Source organism: Phalacrocorax aristotelis, chromosome 2 (genome assembly GCF_949628215.1).
Source record: "Phalacrocorax aristotelis chromosome 2, bGulAri2.1, whole genome shotgun sequence".
Classification (NCBI taxonomy): Eukaryota; Metazoa; Chordata; class Aves; order Suliformes; family Phalacrocoracidae; genus Phalacrocorax; species Phalacrocorax aristotelis.
This window is the reverse complement of record NC_134277.1, coordinates 38,694,874-38,716,242: the sequence shown is the minus strand read 5'-3', so window position 1 is coordinate 38,716,242 and position 21,369 is coordinate 38,694,874. Positions and strand designations below refer to the sequence as shown.

Genomic DNA, 21,369 nt, shown 5'->3' with positions numbered 1-21,369 from the left:
TGAGCACATGTGAGGGGAAGACAGATAGGGACAGTGCCTGGAGCACTACAGCTGGGGTCTCACATAGGATGTAACTGGGATGTGGCGTCATGGCAAGTGGGTAGTTTTGAGGACTCAGGATAAAGAGGGTTAAGATGATCATCTATTCAGAGGATTCCTTATTTTAGTCCCCTTCCCCCCAAGTTGCCCACCAAAAATTCCCCAGAAATTGCTATTAGGATTAAGCAGTTTCAATCCAAACCGAAGCCTGTGCTTGTGTTAGCCCAGGCAGTAAATAAAGACCGTAAGTATAGCTGGATGAAACGCACCTAATGGAAACAAAATAATCACAGGCTTTATCCTCATGATCAAGAACATCATACAACATTTAGCTGACCAGATGAGACATGCTGTCACTTCATTTTGATGATGCAATCAGCTCTACACAGTTGAACCATGTACTATGTGGGGACCTGCTGATAAAAGTGATGTTCTGCAAAGGCAGAAATGTCTATCCATATGGAGCTCATTGCACAAACGAGCCTCTCTTTACACTCCTGGTTGGATTTCTCACTTATCTTCATTATCTGTTATTGAGCATTTGCAGAGATCTAATGTTGTGAACCACAGAGCCAATTCCATTTCTACTGCTCTCCAAAGCACTTCTACTGTTCCACCAAAGAGGTTCCAGAGATTTAATTATAAGGGGCATTTACTCCCTGTTGAAAAGACTTAAAAGTTTTTTTTTCAAAGTATTTTTACAAAAAGTTTAAATTAACATCTGTGTCATCTCTGAAACTCCTTACCTGGCTATTTGATATACAATGAGTTGTCTCCCAAGATTCAATGGGACCAAAGTGTTTCATGTAAATAAAGATTTTATGTTCCTTATTTTATTATCATGTCACTTAAGATCATCATGCATCTGAAAATTTAAACTTATCAAATTACTAACAGATTAAAAAAATAAATGTTTGTAGAATGTGTTTAAGCTAGGGGAATCTGTTTCCTAAAATGACATGACTCTGATAATCTCTCTGCTTTTAAAGTTGTGTTAGTCTTGGTTGTAAAATATTTCATATATATGAAATAAGTTATTCATTCAGCATTTGAAAGCTGCAGTTTAAAAATTCTCATGGTAAAATATACCCCCTTGTAGATGTTATTTATCTAGAGCTGCTCAAAAGGACAGTTTAGGTTAAAAAAAGAAAGCAAAACAATCAACTTTGAATCCAAGGATTAATAATTAACCAGTTGCTAGTAACGGCTTTATTGAATTGGAAAGACAAACTGTCAGCTGCACAGAAATTCACAACATTTTTATAACCCAGGTACTATGAAATATTGAACCTGAAAATTGGCACTATTTCTCCAGGCAGAAAAAGTTTTCTTGGCAATAGCCCAAGTTAATACAATAGGTCACAGAACATCACTGTTTCCACTCCAGTGTTTCAAAGGAATAGGGAAGAAAATAACAGAAAAAAAGACTGCATCCTTAGAAGACAAAAAAATCAAGTCTTTTCATGTAGATGGCAAAACAGGACTCTAAGATGTTCATGTATGAGTACAATTCTCCCCTCTTCCCTTTTTCTTTTAATCCTTTGGCGTTTAAGGGTATTGCTATCTCTGTTTAATAAGCACACTTCATCTAAATAGTTTTCTTCAGTTCCAGCTCACACACTGAATAAAACAGAGTATTTCAGAGATGTGCCAATATTGTAAGCACAAACTGTATGTTATATTTTATTTTTTGAAAATTAATGTTTCATCATACGGTTAACAATGACATTTTAATCATTATGTCAACAGCAGGCCATGAAAGTGTGCACCTAGACTCTCAACTTTGGAATTTTATGGCTCCTCATTACTGGGCAATACACTCTCCTTAGCACCATTTTTTCTTTGTAATACAGAACATTGTCCTTTTTTTCTCAGAAAGCTCCCAGTATGGTCAGCTACACTAATATTAAAAAAAAAAAAACAACACCCAAAGATGCTCTATCAAAACCTAAGAATGCCTCAGATACTAAAGAATTAACAAAATCCACGTACAATTAATCCAATTAATACTGCTTCCTACATGAAAGGCATGCAATGATACAGGCACCAAGAGGTTTTACAGTTATGAATGAGAACAATTGCCTGAAGGAGGGCAAGAGTAGGAACTGAGGAGAAAGGCATGGGCACTTTGGAAGCCTCTGAATGGTATAAGAAGTGATCAACATGCCATATACTTTTGAAGAGAAGGAAAAATCAGATTTTGGGTGACAGATACTGGAATAAGGAGAGGAGAACCTTGCTAAGCAAATGCTAGAATGAGATTTCTGCTTTTCACTGTCAGCCCTGTCTCTCAAACGGTGCCGTCTGCCAGCTCACAGAAGGATGAGACAAGTGCCAGAGCTGCGCACAGCAGCAGCAAGAGCAGGGACCGGGAGCAGGCAGCAGGCTGGGACACCCCTCTCTCCAGCAGCAACAAGCTGTTCAGTCTGTTCAGGCTGCCTCCTGGATCTTCACCCTGTGACTCTGCTCTAAGTCAGGCTTAATAAACCCTCTGTTTTCCTACACATCTTCTCTAGCACTGGGGATTACGATGAGCAAAGTGAAAATGGTGAGAAAGCATGCAGGGCTTGCTAAGGTGAAAGGGAGCTGCACAAAGCAGGGCACATGCACTCAGGAGGAACATACTCCCCAAGGAGATGCCTCAGGAAAAGAAGTGGGAACACATCGTCCCAGTTGGACAAAAGCCTCAGCTGCTTCTGGAATAGACCTCCCTAGCCATTAACAGGAACCCATTTCAGTATAAGATTTTCCTTATCCAATTAACATAGAGCCACTCATCTTAAAATCATATTAAAAATATTAATAAACTATAAATAAACAACCTGAAACCAAGCAAGGATTTGGAACACACTCTGTACACGTTCATGTCATGGGCAAACTGAAATCAAGTGTGACCAGCCAAGAAGAGATGCTTCTCAGACAGGGGCATTTCCAGGCTCTTTGGTCTCTGCATCTTACTCATGCAGCTGAACTATTCTCTTGCAAGCTCTAAAAATAAACTTGCTTTCAGATAAAGCTCAATGTTGTAAAATTCAAACATGCAGAGAAAGGTTCAGAAAGACAGCGTGGAAAATATTATCATAAAGAGAGCTCTTGTTTGAAGTTTAAAGAAAAAAATTCACAGAGCGTGTGGTTCTTGCCTGGAACAGGCCAGATCAAGATTAATGGCTGGCTAATGTGACAGCTTTTGAGTACATGTACTATGTATATTGGCTCTGCTATTAAACAAACTGCATGATTTTGATTTAAAGGAAGAACATCATCTCACTGTTTCATCTTTTCTGAAATTCTTTTACCTTCTTCTATTACAATATTTAAACATTACTAATCCTCTTCACTTTTTTTCCCCTTTGAGCAGCAGTGTCAGCAATCTTATGATGCAATCCAATTACTCTTACATTTTCTGACTCGCTGAAAAGCTTTTTCCTTAAAAACAATATCACAGCTAAGTGACAGGACTTTACTAAGCTTGTTCAGATGACATCAGTCCACACTTACTACGGCCCTTCATCAACACTTACTGACTTTTCAGCTGGATCTATCAAGTCAGCTGTGACAAAGACATGCAATTTTAGGGGACAGCTCCAGATTCTGTCAGGAATAAAGTTTGCCTACTTTGGCCCCAAAAAGTATGTCTAACTGTATAAGTTGTCTTGCTAAACTGTCTTGATCCGAATTCCAAATTCCAAAACCAAGACCTTGCTTCCCAGACTCCTCGGGTGCAAAACAAGCTTGGCTGGCCCTCAAGCAGACACAGGTGTCAAAGAGGGCAGCGTTACATCTGAAGGTACAGTTTCTGCTAGTTTAGAGCCTGATAAAAATAAACAAAAAACAGCTTTGACTGCCTAGATTCTACATTCAGAATTATTCTTCCTGTCAAGAATGATTATCTGTTCCCTATCTATGATGAACAGACACACGTGCTTACGCATTCACACATAGGTTTTACAGTTAGGACATTTTTAATGGGTTTGTAACTGTAGGTAGTGTTGATACACATACTAGGAAATTTTGACAGGACTGATAAAACCTTCAAAATATGATTTTTTTAAGTCACCCTGGAGGATACATTAAATCTGGCTAAAAGAAAGCTAGCTAAATGGGGAAGCTAAGAGGGTTAAACCTTCCCAGGCAGTATGGTAAACAGAGATACCACACTGGAGACTGAGAGAAAATACACGCCACGTAGCAAAAAAAAAAAATTAAGAAAGTGGAAAAGGAAGGCAGTGTAGCTGAACAGCAGGGTACGAGAGGTTATCTGAAGCAAGAAAACATCCTTCTGAAATCTGGAGTCGTGTCCAAATCAGGGAAGTCGAAAGACTCATGAGCTGCTGCAGGTTAAATAAATAAATATAAACCCCCCCAAACCAAAACCAAAGCAAATTCAAACTACAATAAGGTAAGCCAAAAGACAGCCTGAGAAATGACTAGCAGAAGACATAAAAATTAACAGCAACCCCATTTTCATGCCCAAGTGCAAAGTCTGCCAGTCTGACCAATAGATGACCAAGGCACAAAAAGCAGCACTTACAGGCCATAGCAGAAAATAATCAAGTATTCCGAGTTCTGCATATAGAGGACACAGAGCTTTGAGAAGTCACCACGGCAGAACATGTCTTTATGAGAGACTGGTTGGATCATCCATTTCAAATGGAGGTTTTGGTGGAAGAGGTTACAGAACAAACATGAAAAAAAATTGTACAGATCAGATGATATTTATGAAAGAGTTCTTAAGGAACTCATGGATGAAACAGCAGTACGACTGCCTCTTTTAAAACTGCCTCAGTATCAGAGCACTGCAAAATGGCTAACATCACATCAATTTTATGAAATGCCCCAAGGAAAAGACAAAAAAATCCAGGTAGCCTGACATCTGCACTGGGCAAACTGGTAGAAACTATCAAAAAGAACAATACTAGCAGACACATGATAATATGTTGTATTAGGCAAGTCAATTCAGCTCTCATAAAAGCTTGAAACTACCATGAATGCAAAAGTAAATACTAAGGAACAGAGAACAAGGTGAGAACACCCTAATTCCAGTGCAAGAAATATAGGATGCATCCATCCCTTGATGACTGTTTTAATCTCTGATCCATTTTTATAAGATTACATTAGGACTGGAGAAGAGTAATAGAAGACAATACGAATGACCAAAGATATGTGGGTTATTCCATACAAGGATCGGCCAAGTACCTTGTGACTCTTCATGCAGGAAAAGAATTGACAGTGTCACTATGATAAAGGGCTCTGTGCCACTTTTCATACATGTATATATAAAAAATCTCACTGTTTCTTCCAATAAAAGAGGTGGGGTGTATCAAATGAAACTAGCTGATGGCAAGCTCAAAAGCAAATGAAAAAGGTATCTTTTTCCATAACACATTCAAACTCTGGAGCTTTTTTGACACGGGATGTTCCAAGTTTACACAGGTGCACAGAACAACTAACCAAATTCATGAAATGAAATATAAGCGTAAAGTAGATCTATTAAGCCTACGAATCCAGCTCTTCGTCTCAGGAAATTCCCAAGCCACAGCTTTCTGGACACCAACAGAATATTCTGCAGAAGTTTACTCTGCGTGTTCATCCTATTCTTACACTCTCTCCTCAGCATTTGCTGCTGGCGCAGGTGGGCAGAAGGCACAGGGTCGTGGCTGAGCTTGAGGCAAACACTGTACAGCTCTTCCTATGCAAACATGCTCTAGCCACTGTTCTGGGTGTTGTGCTTTAGCCAACTGCCCAGCATGGGCAAATATCTTGCAAGTGACTGAGAACAGGGAAAATAAAATGACCACAAAGTCATCTTACAGTAATATTGTTTGTCCCCCTTCATACTTTTTCAGCTCACCTACCTTCTGCTGCATTTATTCTGCTGTTTTCAAAGGCAGGAAAGAAGGACCAGCATGAGTGAGGCATTTTGAGAAAGTGATGCTAAGGGTTGAAGGTAGGTTCCCCATACTTGAACCATTGTAAGGCTCATTTTTATTTTCCTCTTACTAAGGCTGGCAATATGAAGCCAAGAGGACAACTACTTAGCACTTCTGTTTTAATTCCCATTTGCACTGAATGGGAACTTTACACCACTCTGACAGGTCAGCTAGTCCTGACTAGATTAACTAGAGAAGTTAATCTCTTACAAAACAAAGCCAGTGGTGCAACTTCGGGTTTAGTTCCTTATCATCACAGATTATAAAGACTGGTGTGTTTACTGGGCAGGAGGGCTGCTCTGGGAGGAGCAGTGGGAATGAGATGAAGACAGACTGGCCTAATATTTGGTTTGCTTTCAAGTAATAACCTCATTACAAAACTCTTTTCTTCTCAGTATTTCAGAAAGCTGGGCCAGGCCTGAAGGTGAGTTTCTCATACTTTCTTACAGCCACCTCAAATGAGAGCTGGCATCTCCCATTACATGGACTGCAGGCTCCAATAAATCACAGGATACAGTAAACTGAGCTGACTACCGAGTCGTACCCATACAATCGTATTTCTTTAAGTTTGTCATAACCTGGCAGGTAATCAGAAAGAAAGTGCCCTTGCTCATGTGCTTATGGGAGCCTTAGATATACAAAAAATCCTTAAGTCACTCCTGCTTGACATCACACAATCAGACTCAGTATCTGGAAGCAAGATAAACACATTAATGGTGGGAAAAAAAACCTGTTAAAAATAAAATATGCAAATGCTTTCAGGCTTGCACGTCGTTGATACTTTGGAAAGGTTTTGTGCGCCCACGATGTTTCTTCTTTCAAGGGTGGTAGGGGACACGTCCAAATCGTTACCTCAGCAGCTGCTATTCCAAATGGTGCTCAACAGCCCCAGAAATGAACAGCATCAACTTCTTTAAGTACATAGCAGTGAATAAATCTGTTCTGAAATGTTTACTAGGGAACAGTCTGGTCATCAAGGATGGGGAAAGTCAGTATCAGACTAAGTAACTGTCAGAACATAAATCCAGGATAACACTGTTCACATCATTGACGTTACTTGCAGTTACTTAACTAGTTTAAGCATAAGCCTACCTAACCCCAAGCCTATGAGTGGCAAAGCTTTACATTTGGAGGGAGAGAGCACATGTGAGAAAGGATGGAAAACCAAAAAGAATGCTATCTAAATTTTACTGAGACAAAGCATGTCCTAAGCTGAGTTTATAAAAACAACCAAAGATGTATGAGACAAATTTGTGACACACTATTATATAAAACAAAAATATGGTAAACTATATAAAAGGAAAAAAAAAAGTCCTGAGCAAGTCCCTTATATGGGCCAAAGCTCCCAATGAGGTCCAAGGGGGGACGGCGATTCATTCTCTAATGAATTGAGAATGTTTCCTGAAAAATCTATTTTTACTCCATGTTGATTTTACTTTTAGTCCCTGGTAGTAGCTGAGTGGTTCCATTTTTCTGCCTAATTTCTTTCCAGTTATGAAACAGGTGCTGTGAAGATTAAGTATTTACAGAATGATGGAAAAAACCTATTTTAAAAAATGCTGCTATTATTAAGCTCTTCCTTATATACATCCAGTATTTTTGAAGTTAACATACTTCTTACAAACCCTAGACAGTGATGGAGCTTCCTTCTATAAAACACATCCCTTTCAGTCAAATCTGTGTACACTTATGTTTTCTAGACACTCTGGATGATTTCAATCAATACACTACTGCCAGGAGTCAGTACGTAGTTTTCTAAAGCTGCTTAAGGGATGAAGCTGAAAGCGTTTTCCTGTAAAGTGAAAGTAAATTACGCTACTCAATTACACTTACAATCATTTTATATTGAGTTTTTTCATCTTTAATTTTTGAGAAGTCTGTTTTGATAAGCTTATTATGCATATTGATAAGACGGATCAATTATTTTTTAAAAAATCAGCCTGAACCAGACTCCCCCTCGTTTTCACCATTTAGGCTACAGTACTTTCCAATAACTGAGAATTACATAAATTTTAAATTATACTCTTCAGTGAAAATATCTATTACTGTCATATCTGAGCAAAAGGAAGCAATTGCAATACCAAGTGATGACACGTACTCATCAAACCAGAGATCAAAGGATCTGAAACAAATACAAGACAGAAAAGGCTTTCATGAGCCAAAGCCCTCTGCAGCAATTTTTTGAAGACAATGGCACTCCTCCTTCTTAGTTACCACAATTAAAGAAGAAACAGCTCGTGGGGGGCAGGGGGCAAATAGCTGCTATTTTCCTAAACATTCTCATTCCTGTTCTTTTCTTACACATACTCACACATTTTGATACACGTAATTAATAGTAGCGTGCCAGTTCTTCACCATTTCCACTGTAGTGTACACCCACTACCCTCAATGCTTGTAGCGTTCTTCAAGTTACAAGATTTTTTGGCCCCAAACTGCCATTTATTCTATATTTATACAGCTACCAACCTCCCTGTGACCTTTTCATGCAATCTCTATATAAATGTATGTCAGCATAAATGAAGCAACAGTAATTATAATATCCTGTTCAACAACATTCAGCAAAGTAGACCTCCAATCCTGACAGCACCTTGTACGTGCATGATATGAATGCTTCTAACAATTAGCTGTTCTGTTTAGCAAAGTTTTACTCTGAAATGAATCATCTTTATCTTCACGTCGGTTTATCCTTTAATAGTTTAACTATTATGTGATCAGGTCCTGTGCTAAACAGCACAAAATGAAATTAAAGACGAAAAAATCTTGAAAATGGCAGGTTCAGGTTTGAGTTTCTGATGTCAAGAATGCATTATGTCTCTGAAAAAAAGGAGCAACGAGCTTTTAAGAATACATCAAGCAGAAAGAAAAAAGAAACAAAAGAAAAACTTAGTGTTACTCGACAAATTAGTATAATTAATGGTATATTCCTGCACTTTTCAAGTCAATTATCTACATTACTATAACTTAACAGTGTTCAGGAATAGCTGTTCCAGAAAAACTATTCCATAATATTTCCATGGTGGAACATTTTCTTCACTGTAGCTCTTAAGACCTTTTTTTGAAATAATTTTTATGTGCAAACAAGCCCATATATAACCTGTACACATCTGCCAAATTTTGTAGTTCTAGAAGAAATCACACAGTATGTGTTGATTTCTTAAGTTGCCAGTGCTTAAAGACTTACTGTTACATTAATCATTAAAAGTAATACACTTAACTGTTTGGTTTTGCACTTAAAATTCATTTTTTCAGGTTTATTTTTAAAATCAATGGTATAAGGCAATTTAATGCATTTGGGAGGAAAATTTTTTCATTTCTTCTTTCATAGAGCTTATTGAATGAACTAATCCATCACTTCTGAAAGGAAATAAAACAACTGTTTAGCAATGTGCAATAGCACTACTCAGCAATGCTACCCAACAGCATGCCCAGAAAACCTCATTTTATGTTCATGATACTTTTCAAATTGCAGGAGAAATCTCTCAAACTGCAATATGGAAAGCCACCACAGTGGTCACTCCAGGCGCTGCACTGATGGAAATGCAGCTCTCGGAGAGTTCCATAAAAATTCGAAAACTCATAGCCTAGAAAACATGTTGTACCATGTGTGCACCTAAAATGCTACTGTAGCATGGGATGCTTCTTCACTTTGACAGTCAACTGCTGGTTCAACTGGAGGAAAAAAGGTTATTACCTAATTTTTCACGGCCAGCGACTGATGCTTTCAGGCATGCCTTGGAGCTCCCTTGCTCCTGCGCTCACTACTCACAAACACCAGATAAGGCCTGAACCCAGCATTCAACATTTTGTAAGAAAGCGTCAACATACCTAAGGCTCTTCTGTCTCACACGCTGGGACGTACTCATCCACTACCAAAATGACCAGATGTTCTACATTAAAAACTTATAAAATTCTACCTCTGTTAAATAACATGGTCTGACACAGCAACCTGCTTTGTAAAGAGTTCAGGATCCTGTATTCTTATCTCTATACAACCTAAATAAAAACATCTCTTTTTCTTGTCTATATAATTCCATAAATTCTCACCAATCTGACAACTACTTACCCCCATCCTCTAGTTCATCCGTTTTATTTCTCAATGGATCCCAATTTAATGCTGTTTTTAGTGTCATAATGGAAAAGGAGAAAAAAGCATGCCTGTCAATCACTATTTCCACAGCTTTAATTTGTCTCCCAGCCTCAAGCGCTCACTCAGGAGCACTGAGGTTTCATCCACGGCAGCCACTCCTATTTAAGTCACTGTTTACTGCTCTTCACTAAACTTAAGCAGAATTTCCAACATACACCAATACGCGAGGCACAAATGAGCATGCGGAAGCTTAGAATTTAAATTTGTCTTTCCGTTTTTGTTAAGACATCAAAGGGTTCAGTATTCTTTCAGGAAGTAAGTTCGTCAACACAGAACAACCTAAATGCATGCTTCAGATTGCAAAATAAAACAAATGCAGAGCTATCACAGCACGATGCTAAAAGCTGTCCATCATCTTCATTTGCCTGGCAGGAGATCAGGAGTTACGGAGAGTATGCTCTCTCAAGAAGCAGGTATTTATACAAATTATGTACAATTTAAGACTTGTACATAACCCTTCGAAATTCATCACCAATGAATTTACATGTTCTATATATATAAATATATATGATGTAAACGCACTGAATATTAAATATGTTAGCTACCAGTACTTGGAGGAGGGGAGGTTTACCATGTAGCCTATAATAATTTGCCCCATCATAACAGCAGATGCTGCTTTAATGGAAACTGCATTAAAATACTCAGATAAGCAACTACCCAATCCTGCAAGCTGCTGATTTACTACCTCAATGCAGTGGAACAGAAGGTACCAAGCAGCTTGAAGGGTCAGGACTTCATATCTTGTGCTTATAAAGGGTCTGTCATTTAAAAAACAAAATCTTTACAAAGAATTAATTCAGCTTTAAGACACTTCTGTGCACTACAGAAATTTGATTGCAACATTCAGGTTTTTTTGTAAAGCCCTGAATTTTGGGACTTTGAGGAACCTTATATGAAAAACTCCGTTCTAGCTCTTAAAAGTTTATCAATTGCTAGCCTTAATATTGGAATAAAAAAGAATATGATCCAGCTACAGCTAGACCATAAATCCAGCTGAGTCATATGTTCATAAAGCAAAGGAGAAGAAGGAAAAAGCTTTTCAATCAAAGGAAGAAAGAGGGTTTGAGACAAATCTATATACTATTCTATACAGCATGCTATTAATAAGATTTTCCTGTCAGGTCTCATGGCAACATAGGTGTGAGTTTTGGTTTTGTTTTTAACCTGCAACACAGAATGTCAACTTCACATATTTCAAACCCACCCCAAATTTCTCCTCTCTTCTAAGAGTTCTTGGCTGTAGAAAGCAGGACCTAGAAGTCACGGTGTGCTGGCTCAGCAATAACTCTACCAGCTATATCCATAAGAACAGCAACGATGGGTCAGATCAGTAGATTATCCCCCACAGTGACTATCGGCAGATACCTAAAGAAGTGTAAAAGGATACAGCAGGCATATAGAATATATATTTCACCAGCTTCCCAGACTATACACAGCTCAGGGACTTTAGACAGAGTTGGTATCATTGTGTTTAAAAGCAGTGGATGGTATTTTTCCGGTAAAGTTATCTAAATGTGCTAACAGCCCACGTCACCCGCTAGCATCCCCAATTTTCTGTGCCAAAGAGGTCCACAGTTTATATATGCCCCTGTGCTAGGAAGTACCTAACGCTGAACTCCTAACCAGGATAGGATACAGTCCACTATTAAGCTACACAGGCGCACACACGATGTAACTGCTTCAAAATGAGAGATACAAGGGCTGTCACTCTCCGTGGGGCCACGGCACTGTATAATTTGCACAAACAGTACACAAAGACAGGGTACAGCCACACAAAAAAATGCAACTGCCTTCAGCAGCAATCACACACGATACCTTGGAAAAGCTAAAAATGGAGCACCTGTCTGCGTGTCTCGTGATCCTCTCACCCTCTCCTTTTGCTTTTGGGGCATTTTATCTAGCTTATTGGGAATCAATGTCGAATTCATGCAGCTTCACACAGTGAAAAAATACTGTAACAGATACTCCATGTCTTTTGTTGGCAAACTTAATACTGAAAGAGCTGTCAGACTTTTGCTTCTGACCACAGCACAGGCCCTCTGGCCCATTGTACACTGCTGGAGCAGAACCACCACCTTCTCCCAGAACTTCTGCCTGCCTTTGCAGTGGCCATGCCCAGTACGCCTATAGATGATGTTTGCTTGCCATTTTGCTTCCTTGCCATAACACAAAGCCAAACATTTAACCAATTTATCTGTCAAGATAAGACAAATTCTTAGCAATTAAACATCTGCTCAACAAGCTGAATCTCATTTACAAACAGAGGTCTCCATCTCTTCTAACATTTAATTTCCTTCTTTGATGAAATAAAAAGCGTAACACCACAAATGCACTTCATAACATGTTGTTTATTTTAAAAGCTACAAGCAATGTTTAAACAGCCAACAAGAAGGTGATAAGGAAAGAGAAGAATAGCTACATGACAAGCTTGTAAGAAGAAATTGAGAAATGTCACTCGACACACAGGTCACAGCAGGTGACACGTGATTTACTGATGCTAAGAAAGGGCCCACACCTAGTACTTTCTACACTGTCAGTAATACTACCGTACTGGAGACACCTCGTCTCAGAGGAATCGGACTGCCTGATAAAGACATCCTCAGAACAGATGTCTTATTTACTGAACTAATTCGTTTGTGATGACCTTGATCAATAACACCAGAAGCAAGGTGAGCCACACTTGCGCATTCTTCTGAATTTTAAAAACCCTTTAACCTCTCCTTACCTTACCAAACATATCAGCCCGTGCTGTCAAGTTTCAACATATTCATCGGCAAACTTTAAAGCACATTAATGTTACAAGGACACTATTGCAACATCAGTTTCCTTCTACCAGGGATACAATCACTCTCCAGCCCCAGGATTTGGATTATTGCTGAGTAAAACAGGATGATGAAACTATTATTGCTGAATTGCCCATGACTCATAGTTTGTAATAACCACCTCCAAATGTAAAATTCCAATTTACATTCTCATCATCAAAGGTCAGAAGAAGATAGCAAGAATGGGTCGTTATTCACAGCAGTTAAAACTATACCTTTACACTAGCTACTGTATATAATTCTTACATGAACTGTGACTAGACCTGTAAAGACTGTGATATATACAGAATTACAGACTTATAGCTTCCTGTATAAATCCTACATTTCCCTGCAACAAAAGCTTTTTCATGCAATATTAATGTGCCATTACTTAACGCACAGTTCTCCAAATATTTAATCTCCTAAGCATCTCCTCCTTTTGTAGAAGAGAAGAACAAGCGACAACAGACTGGCTCCCCAGCATGGGAACACCTTCTGCCAGCACTCAGCGTTGCAAGCAAGGCAAACCCAGCCACTGTTGCCCTTTAGCCAAAGGTATGTATAGAAACAAAGCAACTTAAAAAAAAAACCAAACAAACATTTCTTTGTCTAAAACACTACATTTAAGACTTACCTATGCATCATAATAGCCAAATTATTACAATCTGAAACATGTGAAACACAGGCACAGGCATACAAGAGGACTGTGTATAATACTCACTAATGCAAAATGTTCCTGCCTACAGTCGCTCAGCATTTGGCATATCTAAGCCTTCTCAGAACCATCAAACAGAAGGCAAGAACTAGTCAATTGAACTGGTATCCAAAAAGGTCATCATCATGACAGCATGAAAGACTGTTCGTCTGATCCTCCACATATGTCTTTGAGACAAGCAGATCCATAAGAAGAATAAGACTTTTGCTTTAGAGTACTGATATGAGCTAAATTGTGAAGCAGGCATGCATTGTACCAGTTTCCAGGCTATTTTATTCTCAGTAATCACAGACTCCACATTCAGTAACTAACTGTTGGACCAATCACTACTTCAGAACGGAGTACTTTGGCATTTTTTCCTTTTGAATTTTTATTATTTTTAATAAAAATGGTGAGCTCTATATAATCATCAAATACAAAAGGCTTCAGCTTTAATTTAGACCAAGAATACCCTGGCCAGCAGAAGCCTGGTACAAGGAACAGAAATAAAAAGAACTCTATTGCCCTTTTCAAAATCAAAAGTAGCACCTTATCAGCATAATGGCAGCATTATTTAAATAGCTTTCATGTGCTGTTTTCACAACACTATTTCTATTACATCATTGAGAATAAACATCTATTTTCATTTACTAATCTTTTTCCCAATTAGAATCTCTCTGAATCTGTGTACAATAGTAATTTCATTTCTTCTCACTTGCTTCCATCTTAATTAAAATCAGCCTATGTTGACTTTCATTTTTACAACATATCTGCCTATTTCACATCATAGCACCTTCATGACCCCAAGAGAGTCATGAGCCTTTAATATTTTATTTTGACCTTGTTAAGTTACTGGAACCACTGAAGATTTTTCTTCTCCCCTCAGTAAGTGGTTTTTTATCCTTCTTGAAACACAGAGTATGTGTGAAAACACGTAGTTGAGAACTATGCTGCCTTTAAAAAACATATCTCTGTTCATTTATTGAAAAAAAAAACAACCCCTCAACAATTTATTGCCTTTCAATTTATTAAAAGAATTAGTTTATGAACCTGTGCTTGTTTTGGCTGGAGTAGAGTTAAATTTCTTCACAGTAGCTGGTATGGTGCTATGTTTTGGATTTGTGCTGAAAACAGTGTTGATAATACAGTGATGTTTTGGTTACTGCTGAGCAGCGCTTACGCAGAGCCAAGGCCTTTTCTGCCTCTCACCCCACCCCACCCGCCAGTGGCTGGGGGTGCACAAGGAGCTGGGAGGGGGCACAGCAGGGACAGCTGACCACAACTGACCAGAGGGATATCCCATACCATATGACATCATGCCCAGCATAAAAAGCTGGGGGAAGAAGGAGGAAGTGGAGGACATTCAGACTGATGGCGTTTGTCTTCACAAGTAACCGTTATGTATGATGGAGCCCTGCTTTCCTAGAGATGGCTGAACACCTGCCTGCCCATGGGAAGGAGTGAATGAATTCCTTGTTTTGCTTTGCTTGCATGTGTGGCTTTTGCTTTTCCTATTAAACTGCCTCTATCTCAGCCCATGAGTTTTTTCACTTTTATTTTCCCAATTCTCTCCCCCATCCCACCGGGGGGGAAGTGAATGAGTGGCTGTGTGGTGCTTAGTTGCTGGCTGGGGTTAAACCACGACAGAACCATAAACTTTGTTATAGTTAAGTGAGGATCAATGTTTAAATGACACTTAAAGGCCTTTTCCCCTGAGCTTCAGGACAGGAAAACAGTTTTAGATTTTCAATTAAAAAGCAAAAGCATCAACAATTGGTGATTTCAAACGAATTTAGAGTGGTCATCTTCTACATAGGTATACAAAAGCAGGGAGCTTGTGGGGAGAACCAGTATCTTTTATCAGAGCAGCAGACACAGCTGAAAAGTAAAAATACCCTGACAAGACACACAGCCCTTCTTCAGGTGTGTAGCAGACAGCTTGCCCATACGTTTCAACTTCATCATTTGGCCTAATAACAGGTATTACTTGAAATGCACCCAGCACATGAAGAAGCATCAATTCAGATGGGAAACAGAAAGGTGCTATCCCTTCAGCCTCACACATGCAAATTTATCTTTGGAGCTCATGGAAAACACAAAATACTGGGTACACTGGCACGTATGTTTACATGTTTGCCTTGGGTCTTCATCCACATTCTCCTAGTGTTACCACTCTCACAGCACAGGCTCAGACTCAGGCAAAAGTTTCGACACAGTCTGAGTCCTGCCGGAGGAGAAAGCCTGATTACATGCCATCATTTACCAGACTTACCTTCAGTGTGGACCCTTACCTGACAGATAGCCCAAGCTACCTAACCTATTCACCTGTTACAGGGAGACTATTTGGCAGAAGACTTTTCAAGCAGAGCTCAAAGCCTTAAATGCAGCTGGGATTTACAGCCACTCCATGCTAGCTTTGGATGGCACAACTGCACGGAGGCTGAGACATCCAACACTTAGGAATACTGCTGCATGGAGCCTAGCTAGGAAGCATGCTGGATTTTTTTGCTCCTTAGACAAACAGAACAGAAACAGCCACAAAGGTCTCTTCACTCAGGATTGGATTTACATTCCAGCAAACAAAGCCTCAAGTTTGTCAGTCATGTACAATTGGTATTTGGCTATTGGGTGGAGAAAACTAGAGGCAGCTGGTGACGAAATGGGAGAGGTAAGTTGTTTGCCAGGAAAAAGCTGGAAAGTTTAAACAACAACAACAACAACAACAAAGTTTTAAATTAAGAAAGATGAGTGAGAGTAAGAGTCAATAGGAAGACAGGGAGCAGCAAGGAAATATGTCTATTTTAAGGAGAAAGCAGCATGAAGGAAAGCATAGAAACATGTACCATCCTCGTTAGCAGTTAGGAGAGACAGAAAAGATGCTGCTTGTGGTTGAATCAGCACTTCATCTAGGGAGAAGAACAAAATTTAGGGGCTTGCAAGGAATACAGCTAATAGATCACCTAGGCATGTGCTATAGAAGAGATTACAGAAAGTAAAGCAGAATTCCCAGTGGAAGTAATCATAATTTCAGCACCTCATATACTGTGCAGATTTACCCAGGATCCAAAGAAGAATGCTTAATTTAACTGCTTGTCACGCCAACCTTCTTCCCTCAGCACAGTGTACCCCTTTCTCCCCCAGCCACCTTCAAACACAACTGTTGGTAGTCAAAGAGCAGCTTAATTTCTGTCACCAAAAGCGAAAAGCTATATATGAAGAAATACAATACAAATACCCGCAGCTCTCCTGTAGATTTTGTTACCAGTGGGTGCTAGCTTACTGAAAAAATTCCTTCATAGGCTCCTGTCAGATGGGCCCCGTGACAAGTACCTGTTGTTATTGAACCTGTAACTAGCAGCCCCACAGTGGCTCTTGAGACCAGTATGCAGACCACAGACATGAGCTCTGAAGGAGGGACAGGTTCTCTAGCTGTGATAGCAAAGGAGTAACAGATTCCCAAGTACAAATACTTGCTTTACCATTATTTGATAGCTGGAGTCCTAGCTCTACATGCACATTAGCTCCCCATCTGTACAACAGATACAGATAACCACCCTGCCATGTCACTGTGCAGGTAGCGCTTATGAACAACTGCTCCAGGACAGAATCAAATTCTGGTCTTTAATGTAGGCACAAGTTCAAGTGAAGACTATAAATCCTACTTGCACATTTACAGAAACGTAAGTGGGAAACAGAATATCTACACCATAAAATTCTTGGGCAGCTTCCTTACTGTAAATGTATTTGAACTGTGTAACATTTTTCCTCATTGATATGAATTGGCAGGAATCAAGACAGGAAGGTTACATTGCAAGTGGTCACTGCAGCAACACATTCTCAGCCTTCAGCAATCAGCATTTACAAGCAGACCTTCCCCCCTTCCCAGGCCTAATGTGACTACTTTGTTCCTACAACACATCTGTGCTCACCTGTATGAATACATGATTTTACAAAACAAGAGTACAGATGGACACTAAGGAAGGAGAACCATCTGTATGTTAAGAAAGGCGGGTAAGAGATGGAAGAAATCATCCTTTTAAAAAAGTTAATGAAAATTTCCATCTGCCATTCAAACTCTAATATCCACTGTTATCACTCAGTCAATAAACTTTTTTACTCCTTTTGAGATGGATTCTAGCTAACCCTTGCCTTTCCATACAGGCAATGGAGGCTAACCAAAATCTCAGTGTGAATAGAAGGAACCTGTAGATACTCTGCACCACTTAGATTCTGGCCCACCTGACCAAAATCAACCACTTCAACTTGTACTCATGCATATGCAGGTCAGCTATTACCCCCAGAAGTTCTTAAACAAGTCATCTATCATTTCTCAAGTATCATGTCCTAGTGTTCAAACCTAACCACATATTTGGATGTTACAGACACTAATGAAGGACAGAAGTGAGGCAGATCATCTGTTGTTATCTCAAAACAACAGCAAACCCTATCAGTGGTCTCAAACTTGAATTATTTATATGGTGTCAAGATGAAGTTTTATTTCTTCTCAGAATGTTTGCATATGAGCATGTTTTTTTTAAAAAACCTAAAAGTCAGGTTTTGCTGAAGCTAAAATTGCATTTGCAAATATGGCAATTGTTCCTAGATTATTTCAAGATCTGAAAGGATTATATAAGTAGTCCTTTAATTGGCTTCAGAAGTTCACTATGAGATGGGCAAACACTAAACTGCTCTTAAGATGGGCAAAAGATCCAGCAACACGCTACACAGCTTGACCAAGGCCAAGCATCAAGTCACTTGCTTTTTCCATTAGTGAGAAGTATTGTGATACTATAGCCTTCCCTCTTCTGTGGAATAGGAATAATTATACTGTTTGGAAGCCTTCACATTGGTAAGTTAAGCATACATGTAAATTCTACCAAATGAAATGTAAAAGCAAGACTGTTTGGTTATATTATGTAAGCAATATGCTCTAAGACTTGCTGAGTTCTGAGAAGAGAAACCACAGGCAGCCAAAATACAGCTGCATACAGTCAGATATGGTGTGTCTGCTAATATTGGAAACTTTATCATGCTGCAGCAAATTTAACTTCTGATTAGTATGTGCATAGAAGAAACATAGACTGAATGTGCTGGAACAAAAACAAAAAACACTCCAAGGTTGTAAGTGATGAAAGCCAAGGGCACTCAGTTATTTTATGAAGCAGTTGGCAATATTTATTAGTTGTACTATTGTAGCATCTAAGAGCCCCAAGCACGGGCCAAGGCTCAGCTGTGCTCATCGCTGCAAAAATACAAAACAAAAGATAAACCAGAAACTGCTATAGGCTGTAGCTAAGGGCTTCATACAAAGCAGGGTACTATCAAGTGCCAAAACCTGACTTTCATGAACGTGCACCTAAAGCCCAGAGCTCAGTTCCTCAGCTAGATGCTAAGTTTGGTGCTAGATTCACCTGCTGAGCAGGAGGCCACCTGGAGTTAGCTGCTATCAACTGCGTGGACCAAGATTGTGCCTGAACTCCCACTCTTCCCTGCAGTTCAGGCATGTGAACCAAGACTGTGAGGGAGACCCATTGGCCAATTAGGGATTCAGATCCTGGGACCCAGATTCAGTAAAACCAGAGGGGATTCAGAAGTACGCGCTCAGTATCCTTTCTCAGAAGTTGGAACAGTATGCAACAAAGACCTTGAGATTCGCGGAGAAAGGAAGCTACGCACGCAGGGGACATGCTTCTGCAGCTTAATGGTTAGAGCAGCAAGGAAGAGAGTCCCACATTCCAGTCTGGGCTTTTAGAGTTGTTTCTGGTTGTACCACATAACTGAGATGTAAAAATATACAAATGATCCATAAAATAAAAATCACATTGCCCAAACAAGTACCTTAACTAACAAGCTATTGAGTTGTGTTGACTCTTGCTTGTTTTCATTCTGGTCTTGCGATTCTTGCATCGTGAATGTGAACAGAAGGCAGAACTTCTCATGCCTACTTCTTTCAGGTGCTTTCTAGTTGAGGCAATCAGGGCTTGCAATGTTAGTGCTTTTTATTAAAGAGATGGAATAAATATTTATTTTTAGGAGCCAGTTCTTTCTTTGGATCTGGCTGTAAGCATCGCATGCTGGAACAGTGACAGAATAATTTGTGTAAGTCACATACACCACCTTTAAAAAAACATAGCTGCTCACTGCCTTTTTAGATTTATTTACATTTTTCTACAGTTGTATAGATAGTCAAAGGAGCTTCTCTGCTTTTCACGGCACATATTGCTATGTTTAAAACACGCTCTTACAAATTCTCAATCTGGCACCTCAAATAAAACACTGAGTCACAAGTGCCTTGAACCCTAAAGTTGTTCATCCTTCTATTTACTTCTTCAGCCCAGTAAAATGCCAGGATATTATCCTCTGCCAATTTCTCCAAACTTAAATATTAAAATAACTGCCCAGTGAGCTAAGAAGCAAGCAGTGGTGCCTATTATATCACTGCTTTCAATTTCAAGCTGCCTCGCTCAGAAATGGACCATAACTTTTCTGTCCTCCCGCAGGCAGCCAGCCCTCCCCGTCAGAGGGGCAGCAAGCCGCGCCGCCTCCCACCCCAGCACCCCCAAAACCCACAACAAGCACCAGCTTTTCACAGCTGCCCGCAGCCCAAACGCTTAGGGCGGTTTTTCACCTGGAGCATTTTTTTTAAACCGGATGGGCAATTCCCGGTATTGTAGAAGTACTCAAAACGCCCCGGCCCCACCGAGGGGCGCGTCAGGCACTCCACGCAAGACACGCGCCGAGATGCGATGCGGGGCCGGTCCTGCCCCGCGGGGAGCGCGGCAGAGGACGCCCGTCAGCAGGGAGAGGTGGTCTCCGAACCCCCCCAGGCCACCCAAACCCTGAGGCGGGGGCTGCCGATAACGTGCCGGCCGCGGAGGCGCGGGGGGGCCGCGGGCGCCCCCCTTCCCGAGCCGGGAGGGATACTGCTCCCCCAGGGAGGCAGCCGGCCGCGGGGGTCCCCTCGCCCCCGCCCCACACAAAGACACGGCGGAGCGGCGAGTAGGGCCCCGCCGCGCCTCCCTGGTCCCGGCTCCCCCCCCGCCCCGGCGCCGCCTGAGGGACAGCCGGCCCCGGGCAGGGGCACCGCCGCCCCCCGGGGAAGAACCCGCTGGGGCTCGGGGACCACCGCGGCGGCTGCCGGCGGGGCCGGGGACGCTGCGGGCAGGCGGGACGGCGAAGCGCTCTGCAGACAGGTAGCTCCCTGCTAAAATGGAGGGAGGGGAGAAATGCGGTGCTCGCCGGAGAAACTTACCCGAGGAAACCGACGAGCCGGACAAACTGGAGTTACTGGATGCGGCCATGGTCCCTCCTCCTCCTCGCCCCTTAGCTGCGAGTCCCGCGTCGGCCCCCGCTGCTGTCCGGCCGCCGCTGCCACCAGCCCATCGCAAAGTGCCGGAGCCGCGCCGCGCCGAGCCGCCGCCGCAGCCCGCGCTCGGCCCCCCGCGCCGCCGGGGAGCGGGTGGCGGCGGCGCCCCGCCGAGGCGCTGCCGGCCGCCCTCCGGGGCTGGGCGAAACCGCTCGGCAGGTCAGGGAAAGGGGCCCCGCGGCGCTCCCAGCGCCTCTCTCCGCCTGGGGAGCAGGGCTTACCTTGTGACGGGGACGGGAGAGCCGCCCTGCCAGCGCCTTCCCTCGCCTCCTCCCTTCCCTTCCCGTCCCTTCCCTTCCCCGCCTCCTCGCGGGCAGCGCTGACAGCCCGCCGGGGAGACCCGCCGCAGCTCCCCTCACGCACACAAAGGAAGCAGCGGCGCTGCCGGCCGG

General features: G+C 41.4%; 1 protein-coding gene across 1 annotated transcript in view; it reads right to left on the bottom strand.

Annotated features, from left to right (window-relative positions):
• CHN2 (chimerin 2) overlaps nucleotides 1–21,114 on the bottom strand; it is a 164,227-nt gene extending 143,113 nt beyond the window's left edge. The window contains exon 1 of the mRNA XM_075083145.1: nucleotides 20,864–21,114. Coding sequence (XP_074939246.1) covers nucleotides 20,864–20,912 — 49 coding nt within the window. The 5' untranslated portion in view covers nucleotides 20,913–21,114. The remainder of the gene's footprint in view (nucleotides 1–20,863) is intronic.
• Between the last annotated feature and the right edge of the window lie 255 nt (nucleotides 21,115–21,369).